Source organism: Cervus canadensis, chromosome 4 (genome assembly GCF_019320065.1).
Source record: "Cervus canadensis isolate Bull #8, Minnesota chromosome 4, ASM1932006v1, whole genome shotgun sequence".
NCBI classification, from domain to species: Eukaryota; Metazoa; Chordata; class Mammalia; order Artiodactyla; family Cervidae; genus Cervus; species Cervus canadensis.
In genome coordinates, this window is record NC_057389.1 from 27,913,364 (window position 1) to 27,935,550 (window position 22,187).

The following is a 22,187-nucleotide window of genomic DNA, read 5'->3' on the forward strand; positions in this document are numbered from 1 at the left end:
TCTAAATATCTTCTGCTTCTATTAGGTCCATACCATTTCTGTCCTTTATCGAACCCATCTTTGCATGAAATGTTCCCTTGGTATCTCTAATTTTCTTGAAGAGATCTCTAGTTTTTCCCATTCTGTTGTTTTCCTCTATTTCTTTGCACTGATCTCTGAAGAAGGCTTTCTTATCTCTCCTTGCTATTCTTTGGAACTTTGCATTCAAATGGGAATATCTTTCCTTTTCTCTTTCACTTTTCGCTTCTCTTCTTTTCACAGCTATTTGTAAGGCCTCCTCAGACAACCATTTTGCCTTTTAGCATATGTTTTCCATGGGGATGGTCTTGAGCCCTGTCTCCTGTACAATGTCACAAATCTCCATCCATAGTTCATCAGGCACTCTGTTAATCAGATCTAGTCCCTTAAACCTATTTCTCACTTCCACTGTATAGTCATAAGGGATTTGATTTAGGTCATACCTGAATGGTCTAGTGGTTTTCCCTACTTTCTTCAGTTTAAGTCTGAATTTGGCAATAAGGAGTTCATGATCTGAGGCACAGTCAGCTCCCTGTCTTGTTTTTGCTGACTGTATTGAGCTTCTCCATCTTTGGCTGCAAAGAATATAGTCAATATGATTTCGGTGTTGATCATCTGGGGACGTCCATGTGTAGAGTCTTCTCTTGTATTGTTGGAAGAGGGTGTTTGCTATGACCAGTGTGTTCTCTTGGCATAACTCTATCAGCCTTTGCCCTGCTTCATTCCGTAGTCCAAGGCCAAATTTGCCTGTTACTCCAGGTGTTTCTTGACTTCCTACTTTTGCATTCCAGTCCCCATAATGAATTTTTATAGATTTTTAGGCAGCATTATATAACCAAAACACATACTTAAAACATAATCTGTCAGTCACAAGCAAAACAAGATTATAATATACATGTTTTTTATTTCAGTCATATCCGTAAAGCTATTACTGTTTTATTTGTCTACTATTGTTGCTTTTTATGGTTTTATTTTTGTTAATTCTATTACCATTTTTTATTTTATTTCATCATTTCTTATTATAAATTATAATTATCATTAATAATAATAAACAATAACAGAAAACATTTTTCATTGTAGAATACACTCAAATTGTTTATTAAGATACGTAATTTGAAACATTTTTCAAAGTCAAGATAATGTCTTATTTTTTTTCTGTACAAAAATACTACATAGTAGTTTTTCAAAAAAGACTGAAAAATGAATTGATGGGAAATGACTGGCAAATAATTCAATAAACATCATGCACTGAGTCTACCATTGACCCAGTTAAAAAAATGTTTTAAATAAATATTATTTGGCATATTGTCTTAAACTTTTATTCCAGTTCAATAGTATCTATTTTAATCCATTATTACCCTAAGACACATATTTTTAATTAACCATCACAAATAAAGTAATTTAAATAGTTTGAGTACATTTTAAATGTATTTGAGGGCCTAAGAGAAAATAATTAGAAATAAATACAATAGCTCTTTAATAGAGTTTTTGAGCAAACTAGGAAAACCTTTTTTAAAAGCCTTCTTTCAAACTTCTTACTGAGTTTTTGCAACTATTTTTTTGCTAGCTTAATGGAATAGCAGTTTCTTAAAACTTTAGTGAGTACTTAATGCAATCTTATATTCTATATGTATCATTAATAATTTTAAACTTTCTACCCTAATTGTTTATATACCTAGTTTGCAAAATCAATTTCTTAAAAAAACCCTTATTGTGACTATCTGGAAAAATTATAAATGTATCTCTACTTACTAAAACTTCAATCTTCCATAACTTTCTTTTTAACTGAAGTATAGTTGATTTACAATGTTGTGTTAATTTCTGCTGTAGAGCAAAGTGATTCAGTTGTACATAAATATATTCTTTTCCATTATGCTTTATCATAGGATAGTGAAGAGAATAATAGCTCTCTGTGCTATACGGTAGAACTTTATTGTTTATACATTCCATATATAATTGCTTACATCTGTTAACCCCAATCTACCACTCCATCCCTCCCTCAACCTCCTCTCCCTTGGCAACCACAAGTCTACTCTCTATGTCCATGAGCCTGTTTCTGTTTTACAAACAGGTTCATTTGTGTCTTATTTTAGATTCCACATATATGTGATTTCTCATGGTATTTGTCTGTCTCTTTCTGACTTACTTCACTTTGTATGATCATCTTCAGTTACATTCATGTTGCTGCAAATGGCATTATTTGGTTCTTTTTTATAGCTGAGTAGTATTCCATTGTATATACGTACCACATCTTCTTCATCCATGCATCAATGGACATTTAGATTCTTTTCATGTCTTGGCTATTGTGAGTAGTGATATGAACATAAATGTTCACATCTTTCTGAATTAGTTTTATCTCAACTTAAGCCCAGGAATGGGACTGTTGGATCATATGGTAATTCTGTTTTCAGTTTTCTGAGGAACATACTGTTTTCCACAGTGACTACACCAACTTAACATCCCACCATCAGTGTAGGAGGGCTCCCTTTTCTCCACATCCTCTCCAGCATTTGTTATTTGTAGAGTTTTTAAGGATGGTCATTCTGAGTTCCAAAGAATTGATGCTTTCAAATTGTGTTGGAGAAGGCTCTCGAGAGTCCCTTGGACAGCAAGGAGATCAAACCAGTCAATCCTAAAGGAAATCAACCCTGAATATTCACTGGAAGAACTGATGCTAAAGCTGAAGATCCAATACTTTGGCCATCTGATACAAAGAGCCGACTCATTAGAAAAGACCCTGATGCTGGGAAAGATTAAAGGCAGGAGGAGAAGGGGATGACAGGGGATGAGATGGTTGGATGGCATCATTGACTGAATGGACCTGAGTTTGAGTAAACTCTGGAGATGGTGAAGGACAGGGAAGCCTGGAATGCTGCAGTACATGGGGCCGCAAAGAGTTGGAATGTTTGAGCAACTGCACAATGATTCTGATGGGTATGAGGTCGTACCTCACTGTAGATCTGATTTGCACTTCTCTAATAATTAGAGATGTTGAGCATCTTTTCATGTGCCTATTGGCTATTCGTATTTCTTCTTTGGAGAAATGTCTATTTAAGTCTTCTGCCTATTTTTCTATTGGGTTGTTTGTTTTTTCTTTTGTTGTTCAGTTGTATGAGCTTTTTACATACTGTATTTTGGAAATTAAGCCCTTGTCAGTTGCACTGTTTACAAATATTTTTTCCCGTTCTGTAGGTTGTCTTTTTGTTTTGTTTATGGTTTTCTTTGCTGTGCAAAAGTTTGTAAGTTTGATTAGGTCCTATTTGTTTATTTTTGCATTTATTTCTATTGCCTTAGGATACTGACCTAAGAAAACATTGGTATGATTTATGTCAGAGAATGTTGGGCTTATGATTTCTTCTAGGAGTTTTATGGTATCCCAATCTTTTTGTGCTGGGAAAGTTGGACAGCCGCAGGTAAATCACTGAAGTTAGAACACACCTGCTCACCATACACAAAAATAAACTCAAAATGGCTTAGAGACTTCCATGACTTCTTGATTTGCTTTCTGTTTCATGAAATTGAATATTTTCTAAGTGCTTTAGTATCTCGGTTTAAAAAATTTTTAAAAACAAAAAAATAGTACTAACAGTTGGATAAAAGGCTGAAAATTTATTTTAGCCCCAATGCGTTAATATGCACTTTTAAAAGAAAATCTATAAGTTCATCAGCCAGAAAATATATTATAAAAGGGATTTAGAATAAATTAGGCATCTTCAAAGACTCTCAAGAGGGTCTTCAGAATAAAGCTGCCCATGAGACATGATGTTTATCAAGTAATTGAAGAAAAACTCAGCATGGCTAAGTTCCTCTTTACTAAGCTATTTCTGTGTTCAACAAATGAGAAGATAGAATAGGTATTTAGGTGACCCTAAACTATATTTCAGAAAGATAAGCTAAGTAAGGTGCAAAATTCAGTCAGGTAAGCAGAGGTAAATCAGGAGGACCAGTTTCAGATCTCAGAGAGGAAAAGTGTAGCACTGAGGTCTGGAGTCACTGACTGACCAGCTCCCTGGTAAAGAGGAAAAGGCCCTAAATGGTCCCTGCAATACACCAGACTGAAGCTGGTATTAGCTCCACCTCCACCCAATGTAATGCATGTGTTAATCCTTAAATACTCATCCTCAGGGGTCCTAACATAGCTTTTACACACTTTGCAGAACCAAAATACTGAAAAGTTTCCTGCTGGTATTCCACAGCAAGGTGAGGCCAGACAAGTCCATGATTGCGCTTCTGATGTTCCTTACGTATACTTTCTTATGACCAAGTAATTCCAAAGTAGTAAAATAATCTTTTAATCTCCTGAGGTTTCTGGTGCCTTCTTCTTTTGAGTATAAAAATGTATACTAAAACTTTCATTGTACATTAAAGTAAAAAACTAAAAGGAAGGGGAACTATCAATTTAAGAAAGCACAGCGAAAGTAGCTAGACAGGAATCTATATTCTTTGAATAATATAAATCACAAAACCTCAGTATTAAACCCTTCGACCTACTGAGAAGTTTGGAAAGATTATGATGGAAGAAAAATGGCTGTATTACACCCAAGTTAGAAAGTCAGTATATTTCCATTCTTAAAAACCATGATCCCAATGCACCAAGACCTTCCTCCCGAGTAATAATTGATCAAAAGACAGACATTTCACTGCTTGCTTGTACTGCAGTCAGTGAAAGATCAGAACTTACAAGAATCTGCCAACAAAATACTCTAGACAAGTGCAAAATCTATGAAGTATAAGGAGTATATGCCCCACACTATAAAGAAAAGAAAATCTTACAGCTTTTTCTAAGGCATCAATCAAATCAGAACGAAGTGGCACAGAGAGGATTTTGCTTTATGAAGTGCTGGCTTCCTTCAAGGTCATTCATGGCGGTGATGCAAAGATGTGCAGTACTGTGCTTTCAGACTCAGCTAGAGAACTGCCTAGGGTCCTTACTTAATGAGTTTACTAGCCGAGTTTCATCTTAATAGAAGCAATTGAGTTCTAAAAAAAAATTTTTTTTTAATCTCAGCTCAATGCAGTATCTTTCACAGCTATAAAAAAACAAACAATACACTTATTTTAAAATAATGAATACTAAGTTAAAATAAATGTGACATCCAAAGAGTCACTTAGTATTATTATTACAAACAGCAATTTTCTCATTTACTCATCATTCTCTTCAAAAATCTAAAATATATATTTACCTTTTAACAAGGAACTTCATATTTGTTGCTCTCCTTTATCCTTAATGATCCCTTTCATTTACTAAATCTTAAATCAGTGAAAGACAGTCCAGCTTATAAAGGCTATAAAAAGCCTAAACCAGTGAATTGTGAAGCAATATTAAAATTAGGCAGCAGATAAATGTGAAAATGTAGACTTAGCAAATAATTTTTTTAACTATCAGAATTTACCAAATTTAAAAGGAAAGAGGACCACGGATTACTCTTCATATTATTCTATTACTATACTACCGAGGAAGTCTAATTTGCTCTGTTAGTCTATCAGTGTTTTTTACTTGATCATCTTATCTGCCCTTTAAGGGTAAAATTCATCACTGATGACCACCCACATATTTAGTAAGCCCTCTGGTTATATGAATATGTAAGTAATCCATGTTAAACTAGTTTTTCTGATAATATTATTACAATCAAAGGTCCTCAAAAGGATCATCCCATTTTGCCCTTTCTCTAAGATCTTCTAGTCACACTCACAGGACAGGAACTACTCGGCCAAGAAAATCAAAGTTAAATTCCAGAAAGGTTCCCAAGGAGGACTTATGTATCCTCTTTCAGCACTTCAGGGTTGTAGAAGGAGCCAAGAAACTCTGGTTCTCTTTACATATGTCCACAAAAATGATCCAAATAATGCTATTTAAAAGAATTTTATAATTTAAAAGTACCATAAAAAAATAATGTTTAGTACAAATAATAATATGCAATACTAGTAATGGGGAAAACATACAAAATCTAACAGACCATAAAATGCCAGAAAAAATATTTTCTTTTCTAAACTCTCCTGAGACATATGTCACTGCTTCTGAGAAGATTTATTCCTTTTGGTATCCTTTAACAAAGTGCCTAACAGTTAGCAGATACTCTAAAATATCTGCTGAATGAAGTGGTGAGTTAAAAAAAAATGAAATTAAGAAAAATAAAGGCACTAATTTACTGAGGTTAGTGTAACATAATTTAGTATGTAGAAATAATTACTTAAAGTACACTTAAAGTATAAGCAAATTATTTAAAGTATTACTTAAAGTTTAGCATATATGTACAGTCAATGTTCAAAGGCATTTTTATTTTGAAAAAAAAATTTTCAATGAAAAATCTATAATTTGTTTACTCCAAGGTTACTTATAGTACTACTATGCAATAAACTATACAGTAACAGAGATGTTTGTAACTAGATATTGTTTATTAAAACAACTACAAATTAACTAAATTTAATATATGATATAGTACAAAACCTTCAAAATGCAAATAAGTACAAACTAAATAATTCCTCTTAATAAACTCAGCCATTCAAAAAACATTTAATCCTGCTGTTTAACATGGGTGTTGGATGTCCATTCAAAATATCCTTTAACTTTTTTCACCTACATGTTTCCAGGCACTAAAAACCCCCTAATCTAACCTATGTCCCCTTATGCAAGCTCTTTATATCTTGCCCTCATGGTATTTTCCAACCGTCTGCCTTACACAAAGAGTCCTTGCTGGCATTGGCTTGTTGCTAGTCAGTATTTAGCTCTCTCTTTCTGTAGCTAAGAGAGAGCAACCATCTGCTTCCCACAGCTTTTCATTCCTATGATAGCTTTCTGCTTTTTCCTCTTCCAACTCAGAAACAGAAAGTAAGAGATAAAACAAAGCATTTCAGGTCCACAAGAAGCAGTAGAATACCCAGGAGAGTTTCCTCCCAATCAGAAAAATGCTTCCTTAGCAACCAAGTTACTAAGGCCAATTAACCACCCTTCTCTATTAATATTCAATTTACATTGAAACCCTTTTTGGTTAAGCTTTTCAGTTTTACAATGAGCTTTCTGGCAGAGAAAAAGGTAACTTCTGTCTTAAAGGAGCCAGGACTTTTCTCCTAAACGTAAGTGTGATTTGAACTTAAAGTGTGAGGTGATTTCCTAACACGATGTAAAGGACTGTAAACATAGAAATGGCACAGAAATTAAGTGCAATCAACCAGCACAGGCCTAAAATGAGAGTGAAACATTTCAGAACAACCAGAGACAGAAAACCCTGGAGAATAAGAAATATGGAAAAGATGCTTTGTGGCTGTCATGGCCTTATACTTGCCTTGTCTGATTTATGTCCCTTCCTCACCACCAACAAAGCCCAGGTTACCACTAAATAATCACAACATCAGTAAAATTCCAGAGAAAAGATGATGTAAGAGAGAAGCACAGACAGTATCAAAACCAAGGAGTTTGCTTTCAGACAAGAAAGTAAACATTGAAAACTAGTGAGGAAACAGCATTTCAAAGTTATGAACTAACTTAGAAGTAGTTAAAACTATAACACCTTTAAAGTAAACAAGGTGCTTTTATAAAAACTTACACATGGATTGAAGGCAGGAGAAGAAGGGGACCACAGACGATGACATGGTTGGATAGTATCACTGACTCGATGGACATGAGTTTCAGCAAGCTCTGGGAGCTGCTGATAGATAAGGAAGCCTGGCACGCTGCAGTCCAAGGGGTCGCAGAGTTGGAGACGACTAAGCGACTGAACTGACACATGTACAATGAAAATTCTCCCAAGAGTTCAAGCCATGAGACAGAGGCTACAATTTTCTCACAATTAAATTATTATACTGTATGTCAGCTAAGGTAAAGAACTTGACAGAAATTTTATACGATAGGTAATTACTTATCTTCCGATGTTCATTTTCCAAGTCTTAATGAAGCAAACTCCTTTGCTGAATAATTTTAAAGTTTCTTTAAATCCTATATATAATGCAAAATGAAACAATTTGTATATACAATTTATAATAGGCACTATAAATAATTCTTTATCAGTTTGGTAGCAGCTCTCCAATGTCAACATGCAATACCACTATCAATTCAGTTCGGTTGCTCAGTTTTGTCTGACTCTTTGTTACCCCATGGACTGCAGCAAGCCAGGCTTCCCTGTCCATCACCAGCTCCCAGAGCTTGCTCATACTCACGTCCATCAAGTCAGTGATGCCATCCAACCATCTCATCTGCTGTCGATCCCTTCTCCTCCTGCCTTCACTCTTTCTCAGCATCAGCGTCTTTTCCAATGAGTCAGCTCTTCGCATCAGATGGCCTAAGTATTGGAGTTTCAGCCTCAGCATCAATCCTTCCAATGAATATTCAGGACTGATTTTTCTTCAGGATTGACTGACTTGATATCCTTGCTGTTCAAGGGTCTCTCAGAAGTCTTCTTCAACACCACAGTTCAAAAGCATCAATTCTTTGGCGCTCAGCTTTCTTTATGGTCCAACTCTCACATCCATACATGACTACTGGTTAAACCATAGCTTTGACTAGACAGACCTTTGTCGGTCAAGTAGTGTCTCTGCTTTTTAATATGGTGTCTAAGTTTGTCAATAGTTTTTCTCCCAAGGAGCGTGTGTCTTTTAATTTCATGGCTGCAGTCACCATCATCAGTGATTTTGAAGCCCAAGAAAATAAAGTCTGTCACTGTTTTCATTGTTTTGCTACCTATTTGCCATGAAGTGATGGGACCGGATGCCGTGATCTTTGGTTTTTGAATGTTGAGTTTTGAATACCACTATATCTCGAAACAATCCTTGCTATTAAATCATAATACAGAATTTCAGAACTTGTTTTGTTTTCTAGCATTGTCACCTAACCTTCACAGGACTCTCTTCTATCCTAGTTCCTCAGAGATTTATTCTCAAACAGTGACACTACCTTAAGGATGCTCTGATAAAAATTCACATTAGTTAGTCTTTGGTTCCATTATCCTATGCAATCCTTACAACCACCCTGTGAAGCAGGGATTTACCATGCTCTTTCCCAGGTGAGGTGTTTGATGTTGAAAAAGAGTGGGAAAAGGAATGTAAACCTTATGAAATGCCTACCACTTTTTCAGCCATGATCAGATGCCTTCTTCCATGACAGTCAGGATGGCTGCTATCCAAAAGTCTACAAGCAATAAATGCTGGAGAGGCTGTGGAGAAAAGGGAACCCTCTTACACTGTTGGTGGGAATGCAAACTAGTACAGCCACTATGGAAAACAGTGTGGAGATTCCTTAAAAAAACTGGAAATAGAACTGCCATATGACCCAGCAATACCACTTCTGGGCATACACACTGAGGAAACCAGATCTGAAAGAGACACATGCACCCCAATGTTCATCGCAGCACTGTTTATAATAGCCAGGACATGGAAGCAACCTAGATGCCCATCAGCAGATGAATGGATAAGGAAGCTGTGGTACATATACACCATGGAATTTTACTCAGCCGTCAAAAAGAATTCATTTGAACCAGTCCTAATGAGATGGATGAAACTGGAGCCCCTTATACAGAGTGAAGTAAGCCAGAAAGATAAAGAACATTACAGCATACTAACACATATATATGGAATTTAGAAAGGTGATAACGATAACCCTATATGCAAAACAGAAAAAGAGACACAGAAATACAGAACAGACTTTTGAACTCTGTGGGAGAAGGTGAGGGTGGGATGTTTCAAAAGAACAGCATGTATACTATCTATGGTGAAACAGATCACCAGCCCAGGTGGGATGCATGAGACAAGTGCTCCGGCCTGGTGCACTGGGAAGACCCAGAGGAATCGGGTGGAGAGGGAGATGGGAGGGGGGATCGGGATGGGGAATAAGTGTAAATCTATGGCTGATTCATATCAATGTATGACAAAACCCACTGAAATGTTGTGAAGTAATTAGCCTCCAACTAATAAAAAAATTAAAAAAAAAAAAAAAATAGATAGACTGCAATTCCCCACTTCCTGACTCCCTCAAATATTTGGAATCCATGTTTATAGATAAGGGATTTGAGGCTCACAGAGGTTTAGTCACATGTTCAAAGTACACAGTTATAATAAGGAAAAGCAGGCATTTAAAACCAAATTTGCCCATCTCCAAAGCCGTTGTTCTTTCAACCATGCCACACCACCTGCTACCCAAAGCCCACAGCAGCGACGTTACACTACTCTCCGAATCCCTTCCACTGACGTCAGCAATCATCAACGATCTAAGTAATATTTTCTAAATGTGAGTCATGAGCTCTTAGGAGATTCTAAAATCCATCAGCCAGCATTTTTTAAAAAATAAAATACAGCAAAACAGATTAATCGAGTAGGTAGATCAAAAAGAATAAGAATTGTTTCTTGTGAACCCTGGCTTCAGATATGCGTGTGTGGTATGTACTGGGTCCTGATGTAAAATGTATTTCTTATTGTGAGTCTACATCAAAAAAAGTCTGAAAGCCACTGGTCTCAGACGATGGTCTCACACAGACCTGGCGCATAGGAAGACTCATCAAGGGACTGGAAACTACTGAATGCTCAGCTCTATTCGTTTAAAATTAACATCAGGAAACACAGGAAGCCCCTTCTCAGACAAGGAAGAAAAAGGATTACCTAGAATCAGCATAGGAGGAGGATGCTGATTGTATAATTACATACCTCCTTCACAGCAGCTCCAGTCCATCAAGCAGATAGTATAGTTTATTTTTTACAGCACTAATTATGTAATTATCCATAACATTAAATCAGTTCCACCTGATTCAGTCTATCAGAGGTTTCCTGAAACATTCATTTGTTTATTATTTTTAAAAAGAACACTAAACTACCAATTATCTTGTATGTAAAACCAGTGTGGAGGCTGGCAAACTTTTCTTGAAAAAGATTTGTCAAATATGCCACTTTTGGCCCTTTGGGATAAATGGCAATTGAAATTTCATCTTAATAAACCCTGGTGCTTCTACAAGCAACAGATTTCAGACCTGATTATTTCCATTTATTTTAAGGTAAAGTTATTTTTCACCCTTAGGCACATAAATATAGAGATAAACTTTAACAAATATTCCTGGCCACTTCACTTAATAAGTACCATTTAATAAACAGACAAAAATTGATAACGACAAAATATTTATTTTAGTAGTACACTGGAGAGAGGGGAAATTTTGGATAATTCCATCCAGAAAAATCAAATATAGGCTCTATTAGTTTCGGACAGTCATATGCCAGGCACAGTGGAATCAAAGTGATCTAACCAGGACAATGCTTGGAGTCTAGTAGCAAGGTTCAGAATCACTATTCCAATTTGAAAATGTTTTGTCTCCCTGTAAAAATAATTCATCCACATTTTTAATAAAGCCAATTTAACACTGAGCATTTCAGGTCCTAGCTGAAAAAATATTGGAACCTACATGGGTCTGATTATATAAGTAGCAATATACAAATACAATTGTCCCCAGTTCTGGGCAATAATTCTGTAGTAAAACCACATTCTATATAATAGTCTTTATCTAACAGTTAAAAAAATCTTGCCAAGTAGCTAATTTCATTCAAGCTAAAAAAAAAAAAAAAAAAAAAATCAACAGTCTTTCAAACAACCAAAGATTGCTGTCTTCCATGGTATTTCACATTTCCATTTCAACATTCAATTTCTTAAGACTGCTTTTGAGTCCTGCATAGAATATTATGCTGATGGGTATTTCTTTCACTCCAGAAAATATTTTTTAAATTAACCTTTTCAATTTAACTGAAAATCAATTTAACTGACTTCCCTGGCAGCCTAATGGTTAAGACTGTGTGCTTCCACTGCAGAATGCACAGGTTTGATCCCTGGTCAGGGAACCAAGATCTCACATGCCTTGCAGTGCAGTCAAAACAAAAACAAACAATTTAACTAAGGAATAAAAGGAATTTTAAACACAGTTGATTAAAAAAACTTTTAAAAACTCAAATATTTTAGACTCTATTTAATCTTTTGTGAGAGCAAATCTCATTATAGTATATTCCAATGGATCTCTCTCCACACATGATGTTTCCACAGATTTCCAAAAAAAAAAAAAAAAAAATTCAAAGGAGGAGGAAGAAATACTAAACAGTGGTTTCACTTTCATTTATTTTAGATTTGATTATAAAATCAAGATATCCTCATTAAGTTTGAAACCTCCAATTAATCTATTGTTTTTTTTTTTAACCTATATCATGGAGAGCAACTCAAACTCATTTTTTTGTCAATAGGAGAAACAATTAGAGCAATTAAAATAATACACTAAGTGTTCTTCCTCAGAAATAACTGGTTCCTTTTAGACCTTTACAACTGGACAGAAGCATTTCACATTGAAAATCGGATTTTCATACAGAAAATATCAGCTCAGTATTCTCTCAAGTACACATCTGCTGCTAGAAATGATCATACTTTTGACTTTTAAAAAACACTTCAATATTAGAACTATACATAAAGAAAGCTTTGTGATATAACTCACTGCTGAGTTAAAATACAGTGGGTATGGCAGGTGCCTTTGCCTTAGCAAAGGCTTTTCTACTGGCTTGAAAAACAGAAAGAGAATTAGTTACCTATCTGGATTGATTCAACTTGATTTCTCTCAAAAAACAGATTCTCTCTTTGCTCTGCCACAGCAAATAGAGCACAGAGAATTTCAAAGATAGGAGTAAACTTAAGAAGCCTTTAGGTTACATGTTCTCACTAAACCTAATATTTTCTCTGAATTTTGCAAAGTGATATTACTCAGATACCAAGAGCCTAGAGAAGAAAGATTTGAGAGAGTATGGGGCATGTTTCTGCTTCCCTATAATACTTCTTGGTTTCACAGCTGAACACTAAGGTCTTTTAAGACCACTCCCACCACCAAGATTTTATTAGAAAGTTCAAACAGTTTTAGTGCAACATCTCTATATGTGATTTCTGATGAGTTCTAAGAATAAGTAAACACACGTTTCTGTCAAAGCATAGTTAAAGAAATGTAGTTTGTATAACAAATACTGTATCTAGTGCAATAATTCACAATTTTATTAGAACTGAAAATCCTAATCAGACCTGACTGATTTTCAGAATATCCTATACTCTCCTCTCTCAAACACACCATTCCGTGGCATATATTTACACTATAAATTAAATAAAATTTACTTTGCCTTTGAACATTTTCATATATATACCACAAGAAAAACACAAAACAGTATTGTGGGATTGAGGTTTACTGTATTAATAGTTATTTACTTTAAAAATCTACTTATCTATCAGCATTAGATTCATTAAATCAATAAATAAACACTGACTATTAGAGGTACTTTCATTTGTATCTACACACATTAAGTATAATAGACTTTCTGATATGTTAGCACTGCTTTAATAATTACATTTTCAAATACTAGAGGTAAACATGCTTATTACTCATCATTTACATTTATCAACATGTCTATACTTCAGTCTAAAAATAGCAGTTGCTTTACAGAGAAATTGTTAACACTGAGAACTGTAGCTTGTCATTTACTCCATTATATATATAAAAAACCCATAATATTCTGACATATGAGTCTATTTCAGACATACAAAATAGAACTCATCCTAGAAGCCACTTAATAAAATCCTTAGGGCAAATGAGTATATTTGAAGACCTGGTTACATCAGAAGATCATCCTTCTCTGAATATGTTCTTTTGGTAATTGAGATCATTTCCTGTTACTGATTCTCAGCTTTATGCTTCAGGGAATTTGTGATAAGTTGTTTTTTGTTCAGGATTTCCTATAATGTTCTACCTGCCCTGGACTGAGGAAAGTCCCAGTTACTGGACTACAAGGCCCTAGGACAAAAATCCCTTTTTCCAGTAGCATACTATTGCTATTCTTATGACTCTATCATTTTCATAGTTTTAAAAAATGTAATCTAAAGGTGTATCCTCAGGCTTTAAAGTAATGAAGATAGTAAATGAATAAATAAAATGTGCTCAATACCCATCTCTGATACCTCTTCAAAAGGAAGAAATGAAACTTCAGACAGAAGAATCCAAACTTCAATAATATAAAAAAATCACTGACCAACCTAAAATAAATATTTATGGGTATCTAAATTGAATTAATCAAAGGGCAAAATCTGGGCTATCTCTATTCTATGAAAATGATTCAGAATTCCATATATGAAGATGGTAGCGATAAAAAGAAAATGCAAAGCAATGTTAGACAAAAGCTATTTCTACAGGAAGAACTTTCAGGCACTTCCCTCTTCTAAACATTCATTAATAATTTTTACTACTGGTTATTAAAAATCAATATTCATGTTGAATATTCATCTCATTGTTTCCTTTTATTTAGAGTGGTTAATGTTAAACATGATTTAAAAAAAAACCTTATACCCTGTTTCTCTAGAATTGTAGATTCTAGAGAACTGTAGCTAGAATTGTAGCACTGTAGCCAGAATTCTCTAGAATGGTAGCCAGCGTAGCCTATATTGGCCAGTGAGTTAATCTGCTGTTGTGCTGTGTCAGTCGTGTCTGACTCTTTGCAGCCAAGGGGACTGTAGTCTGTCAGGCTCCTGTGTCCATGGAATTTTCTAGGCAAGAACACTGGATCAGGTTCCCATTTCCTACTCCAGGGGATCTTCTGGACCTAGGGATTGAACCTGTGTCTCTTGTGTTTTCTGCATTGGCAGGTGGATTCTTTAGCACTGGGAGTTAATTTAGAACCTTACAAGATAATTTTAAAGTTTAGCAGTTATTTTGCAATAACATGCACGTGAGGTTTAAAGGTTAACGGTGACTAATTTTCCTCAAAAATAATTGTCTGACTTGAATATAGAGCCTCTGCTACCACTTTCACTCTCAAACTATTATTTTATTTTTATAAATAAAGCAATGAATCTCTCTTGGTCACTGGTAATGAAAAGATCTTGTTCAAGTCTTGTTTGTTACTTCACAAACTCATAAAGGTCACAAGCAAATCACAGTATCTACTCTCAACAATAAATGTCTTATCTAATGAATAATCATGTAAGAACTCTTGTCCCCAAAACCAACACTAAGAAACCCCAATATACTTAGTAGATTTCTGAATATCATCTCACTCTTTTAAGTATCATTTTAAATTACATTTTAAAAATTCAAACAAGACATAGATTATGATTTTAACAAATTACTTCACTCACATATTCCATTATATTTCTTTGATTTTTAAATTCCTGTTTATTGCACATAAACTCACGGGCATAAAAATCATGAATCCAGCTACCCCTCTATAGTCAAGACTACCAGTTCTGATTGGAACAGAGAAGTGATCTGATTTCCCACTTCATACATGGCCAATCTTTTTTTAGATCTTTTTTAAAGTAACTACCAGAAGAGGCATTCTTTCAAATATCTTTAAATAGGAAATGTTATGTACAGATATGATGTGCTAAGTCACTTCAGTCGTGTCCAACGCTTTTGCGACCCTATGGATGGTAGCCCACCAGCCTCCTCTGTCCATGGGATTCTCCAGGCAAGAATACTGGAGTGGGTTTCATGCCCTCCTCCAGGGGATCTTCCTGACCCAGAGATCAAACCCAGGTCTCTTTTGTCTCCTGCATTCGCAGGCAGGTTCTTTACCACTAGCACCACCAGGGAAGCCCAGTTATGGACGGGGCTCTAAATTCCAAAGTCCCCTGGCTCAGTCTTCTATACAATGTGGGACCCCTTTCTATAATATTAGAGGCTAGGTTATAAATTGGTGGCCTAAGGACCATTTTCAGCCCATACACATAGTCCATTTAGACTAAACAGAATTTTTTTTTTACTTAAATCAACACATAAACCCAGATCTTGCCTTCTCTTGAAAATCCACCTGGAGATGCATTTCTATTGCCCCTTTGGATGAACCATTCCCCCTCCACTTTTCCACAGGTCCCATCAACTCCCATCAGCCCACTTCATTCATCACCATCCTGGTGCTTTAAACATCTGAACATTTCTGTCAGTGACCACTGTTTTGGAGAAAAGCTTATCCACTCTGTGGCTAACATCTCCAAGAAAGTGAAGGGATCTCACAGTTTTGCAAGCTGACCAATTTCACTGTGAACAATCTAAACAGTAGAGACTTGTCTAGAGTAATTTCTAGTTACTCTGTCTCCTCAGAAATAAAGTGAGTCTACTCTCTCTTCCACAGGAAAGCTTTCTAAATATCTTAAGACAATTAACCATCCTAGGTCTTTAGTTCTAATTTAACATCCCCAGAGTTCCCAATAGTCCTCATAATAATATATTTTCAAGCCTACCCATGGCCCCCAGCGTGCTTCTTTGAATGGATAAATCCCACTTATGATCAATTTTCAACTATTATTTATGAATTCATTCATCATGTACTCTATCAATGTTGTTCTGTACATACAATAAGGTAATATTTCCTTGCTCTATAGCAATGATTTTCAAACTATCTGGTCTCAACACCCCTTTACACTTTTAAAATTCATTGACGATTCCAATGACCTTTTTGTTTAAGAGAGTTATGTGTATGACATTTATTGTATTAGAAATTAAAATTGAAATTTCAAAAAAATATTAGTTCACTTTAAAAACACATGGTAATATAACAGCAAATTTCTATGAATGATAATATAACAGCAAATTTCTATGAAAAAAATAAGTGTTTTCCAAAACAACATAAATTAGTAAGAAAAGCAGTATACATTTTGGAAATATTTTTAGTGTCTAACTTAATTAAAGACGGCTGGATTTTTATAACTGTTTCTGCATTCACTCCGTTGCAATATCACACATAGGTAGCCTCTGGGAAACTAGGGGAGAATGAAAGTACAAAATGTAAATAATATCTTAACATTATTAAATATATTTGACCTTGTGTACCCCTTGAAAGGGTCTCTGGGACCTTCCAGGGGACCCCAGACAATATTTGGGATCCAATCATGCTTTCATTAATATGGCTTAGGTTCCAGCTAGTTTCTCTAGCATCCGTGGCATTTTTTTCCCTTACCTTGAGCTTGTGGTTAGCTAAAATCATTAGCTCTTTCTCAAACAAACTGCTGTCATGTCAATGCAGGCCTTATACTTCCTCACAGATGCCATTTTGTTGGTTTTAGGTTACCCTTTGGTAGTAGACACTGTTGCTGCCCTGCCCAGGTCCCCTCAAGGCCAGCGCACCCATTCACACCCAGCTGTTATAATTGTTGGCTGATAAAACACAGCAGCCCCCTTCCCTGAAGAATTTCTCAGTGATACTGGAACAATCTTGCTTGGAAGCTATGTCTACCTCTACCTCAGTCAATGACAGACTGACAGATCAATAAACGTTACAGAGTACAAAAGGTCAGCCTCAAGGACACAAGGTGAGACTAATTTTGGGTATCTATGCTCCAGAGTTCTAAGGAGATCAGACTAAAGCTCATCTCTAGTGAGACTGCAGTCTCCTTAGCTTTCACCCCATGTTCTTTCCTGCTTCCATCACTCCCTTTCTCCTAAGAACACATCCCTAATAAGTCACTTCAACAGGAATCTCCATCTCAGGCTCAACCTAAGACATTTTTCATTTCATCAAGATTATTACAGTATCAACTCTACCATACATTATATTAACTAGCCGTCTCAGCTGTACATCTAAAATATGCCAAGAGTTCAGTGGTGCTTAGAGCGTGGTGGTCCCTGTACCAGCAGCATCAGCATAACCTGGGAACTTGTAAGAACTGCAAATTCTCAGGCTCCAGTCCAAACCTACTGAATCACGAAGTCCATCACAGAGATGTGCCATAAGCAACTAATCCACTACTGTTGGATATTTTAGTTGTTTCTACTTTTTCCTATTATAAATAATGGTAAAATGAATATACTTTCATGTAAAATTTGAAAAAGTTTTAAATGAACACATGTAAAACTTTGTGTACATTTCTAATTATTTTCTGCAATTTACTTTGATGTAACAGCAGTGCATCAAAAAGGAAGATAGATGAATAGAGGGAGGGATATATAATACAGCAAGCACAGCAAAATGTTAATGTTGGAATCCAAGCAATGAGTACATGGATGTTCACTGCAAAATTCTTTTGACTTTTTCATATGTTTGAAATTTGTTGGGAAATGTTGAAAATAAAAAATGTTGAAAAAAATTATATTTTATGAAGCTAAATTCCTAAAATTGGAATAGATAATGCATAGTATGTGCACATCTTTAAACTTTGTGAAGTTAAAACATCAACCAGAAAGTGTCAGTTCCTTCACACTGTCAACACCACTTGTTAGTGCTTTTCAAATGTCTGCCAACTTGTTAGGGAAGAACTAGTAATTTATCTTTTAAATCATCATCTCCATGTGCAGTTTTGAAGTTAATATATAATGAACTGAAAAGCTTCCTAACATGCTTGGCTTCATACATGATGTTGGTTATTCGAACCATGAAACAGTAATCAAGGTTTGAATACCTACTCAAGATCCCCTGGAGGAGAAAAATGGCAACCCACTCCAGCATCCTTGCCTGAAAAATCTCATGGACAGAGGAGCCTGGCAGACTACAGTGCAAAGAGCTGCAAAGAGTCGGACACGACTGAGTGACTAAGCACTCAATATACTAAGAACACTAACAAAAAAACCTTAAATCAATATATATAAATCAGGGGCACTTACTTTATTACGAAACACAATATCCTCAAGAATAAATTGCAAAGTAAATTATACAGGCAATGGGACTATCCTGCTGGTCCAGTGGCTAAAACTCCGAGCTCCCAATGCAGGGGGCTTGGGTTCAAACCCTGGTCAGGGAACTAGACCCCATGTGGTGCAACTAAGACCTGGTGCAACCAAATATAAAAATCCCTTGGAGTACTTTAAAAAAATAATAAATTTAATTTTAAAAATAAATAAAAAATAAAATACACAGGCAACAGTTACTTCCAGGCCAGCATTGTACACAGACAGAAGGGGTTAGGGCTCAACTGTCACAAAAAAAAGTCTCCTTTCCCATTTTACTAGGATATTTGGAATTTTAAGCATTAGATTTCTTTCTTTATGTTGAGGCAATTAGATCCCCACTGATTCAATTTTAAAATTCAAGCATTTTACTTCAATATGGGTTCACATAATTATAGTTCATCCATTGGATGGAATGCAATGGAGCCATTAAAAAAGAACTACAGCTATCTACATCTACTGACATGGAAAGAAGTCCATGCCATATCTGTTCATTGCAGAACACAAGTGTGTATGTGTGTGAGTGTGACAGAAATATGTGTAAGGATACTTACCAAAATATTCATAGTGGTTACCTTCAGTTGAAGGATGTACGGGAGTTTTTATACATTTTTCTATTGTTTATTTTTACAATGGCTTTATAAAAATTTTTGTTAACATGAAGTAGAATAAGTCTATTGCATTTTGATAAAAAGAAAGTTGAAAATATCCCAGAAAACCATTATGCCATTATTAGTACCTTATTAAATTTTAATTTAGCAAGATTTTCAAGTTAAGGTTAAAGTCCCCTAAAGAAGACCCAGATCCAGCATATTTTAAAGGACATAGGAGAAAAGTTAAAGATAGACAGGTAAAGAGATCTCCACCACGCATTACGCAGCTAAGGAAAGGCCTGTATTATCCTGAGGGGATTTCACTGGAAAAAATAAAAAGCAATGGAAGGCATCTGTAGTTTTTAGATCTAAGAGAAATCAAAAGGGTGAAGCCTTGTGAAAACCTGTACAGACCCAGAGTGAATCTTAACTTTACCACAGTTACTGATTTCAATATTATAGAAGAAAATACCCCTTAGAAATGATGTTCACTTCTCCCCTTACAACAGGTTCAGGATCTGATGGCAGTTAACTTTTTTAATATATTTATTAGATTTAAATTTTTACGTTATACTTTACAAAGACTAAAAAGAAGACCGTGATATGTTAAATCACTCACCTCCACAGGAAGAAATGTCTGTACATGGTCAGATGTTCCTTGATGTGACACTGCAGTTCCATTTTTAACTTGAAAATGTGTTTTGCACATGTAGCCATCAGAACAGTCCTGTGTCCCATCACCAAAGAATACATGAGAAAATGCCAATTATTGTGAGAACTCATCATTCTACGAACCACAGTGTCTCATAAGTTCCAAACCAAGCAATGATAAACTAAGTATATTAAATGAGATGAGATTATATGGATAAATTCACCCAACTCATCCTGCACCCAGTAAGTACTCAATAAATAGAAGTTTTATGCCCCTTCTTTTCTCACCTGTTAATGATGTTTCCTCTTCTCAGAGATTAAATACCTTTTTCCTCTAAGCATTTCAAAACATAGAATTCATAGAGCACATAGGTTGGCAGCTGTTTAAACATATATCAACTTATAGAAATGTCTTGTCATATAATATTGATATTCATTTCATAGCATATAGAAAAATAGAAATTTTAGGAGGACTTGCACCTTGAAGCTAGAAATGATCCTCTGTTTCAATTTCTTGCTCAAGGCAAGATCTCCATTAAGAGGTCCTGGAGAGGTAATCATTCAGCCCCTTCCAGAGCACTTCCAGGTACTCACATGTCACGCCCTTACATAACTACCACATGCATTCTGGTATACAACACACTATTCACTGAGAAAGTTTAGTTCTATATTGCACTGAAGTGTGTCCTTAACCTTAATTCACCAGTTAATTCAGTTGACCTGAATTAACCTTAATTCACCAGTTCTAGTTATGCCCTCTGGAGTCTAAACTCTTTTCCAGAGTCATTCTTCAAAGAGTTGAAGATAATTTTCACTGTTCTCAAATGTTGGAAGGTGTGATTTCCAAGCCCTTCACCAGCTGCATTCTCTCCTGCTTCTTGTATAATGCATGCACACTAAGTCACTTCAGTCGTGTCCAACTCTTTGCAACCCTATGGATGGTAGCCAGCCAGGCTCCTCTGTCCATGGGATTCCCCGCAAGAATACTGGAGTGGGTTGCTATGCCCTCCTCCAGGGGATCTTCCCAAACCAGGGATCAAACCTGCATCTCTTAAGTCTCCTGCACTGGTAGCCAGGTTCTTTATGATTAGTGCCACTTGGAAAGCCCCTTCTTATATAATCAGTTCATTTCAGTTCAGTCACTCAGTCATGTCTGATTCTTTGCGAGCCCACGGACTGCAGCACACCAGGCTTCACTGTCTATCACCAACTCCCAGAGCTTGCTCAAAACTCATGTCCATCGAGTCAGTGATGCCATCCAACCATCTCATCCCGTTGTCCCCTTCTCCTCCTGCCTTCAATCTTTCCCAGCACCAGGGTCTTTTCAAATGAGTCAGTTCTTTGCATCAGGTGGCCAAAGTATTGTAGTTTTAGCTTCAGCATCAGTCGTTCCACTGAATATTCAGGACTGATTTCCTTTAGGGTGGACTGGTAGGATCTCCTTGCAGTCCAAGGGACTCTCAAGAGTCTTCTCCAACACCACAGTTCAAAAGCATCAGTTCTTCGGAGCTCAGCTTTCTTTATGGTCTGACTCACATCCATACATGACTACTGGAAAAACCATAGCTTTGACTAGATGGACCTTTGTTGACAAAGTAATGTCTCTGTTTTTTAATATGCTATCTAGGTTGGTCATAGCTTTTCTTCCAAGGAGTAAGTGTCTTTTAATTTCATGACTGCAGTCACCATCTGCAGTGATTCTGGAGACCCCCAAAAATAAAGACTCTCAGTGTTTCCATTGTTTCCCCATCTATTTGCCATGAAATGATGGGACTGGATGCGATGATCTTTGTTTTCTGAATGTTGATTTTTAAGCAAACTTTTTCACTCTCCTCTTTCACTTTTATCAAGAGGCTCTTTAGTTCTTCTTCACTTTCTGCCATAAGGGTGGTGTCATCTGCGTATCCGAGGTTATTGATATTTCTCCTGGCAAACTTGATTTCAGTTTGTGCTTCATCCAGCCCAGTGTTTCTCACAATATACTCTGAATAGAAGTTTAATAAGCAGGGTGACAACATACAGCTGTAACATACTCCTTTTCCTATTTGGAACCAGTCTGTTGTTCCATGTCCAGTTCTAACTGTTGCTTCCTGACCTGCACACAGATTTCTCAGGAGGCAGGTCAGGTGGTCTGGTGTTCCCATCTCTTTCAGAATTTTCCACAGTTTGTTGTGATCCACACAATCAAAGGCTTTGGCGTAGTCAATAAAGAAGAAATAGACATTTTTTGGAATTTTCTTGCTTTTTTGATGATCCAATGGATGCTGGCAATTTGACCTCTGGTTCC

General features: G+C 36.0%; 1 protein-coding gene across 3 annotated transcripts in view; it reads right to left on the reverse strand.

Annotated features, from left to right (window-relative positions):
* ATG10 (autophagy related 10) overlaps nt 1-22,187 on the reverse strand; it is a 249,392-nt gene that overhangs the window by 153,243 nt on the left and 73,962 nt on the right. For 2 of the 3 annotated variants that reach the window (XM_043464731.1, XM_043464733.1), the window contains exon 3: nt 19,869-19,976. The exons of the other annotated variant lie outside the window; for it this stretch is intronic. In XM_043464731.1, coding sequence (XP_043320666.1) covers nt 19,869-19,976 — 108 coding nt within the window. The remainder of the gene's footprint in view (nt 1-19,868; nt 19,977-22,187) is intronic. 3 annotated transcript variants of the gene reach the window in all.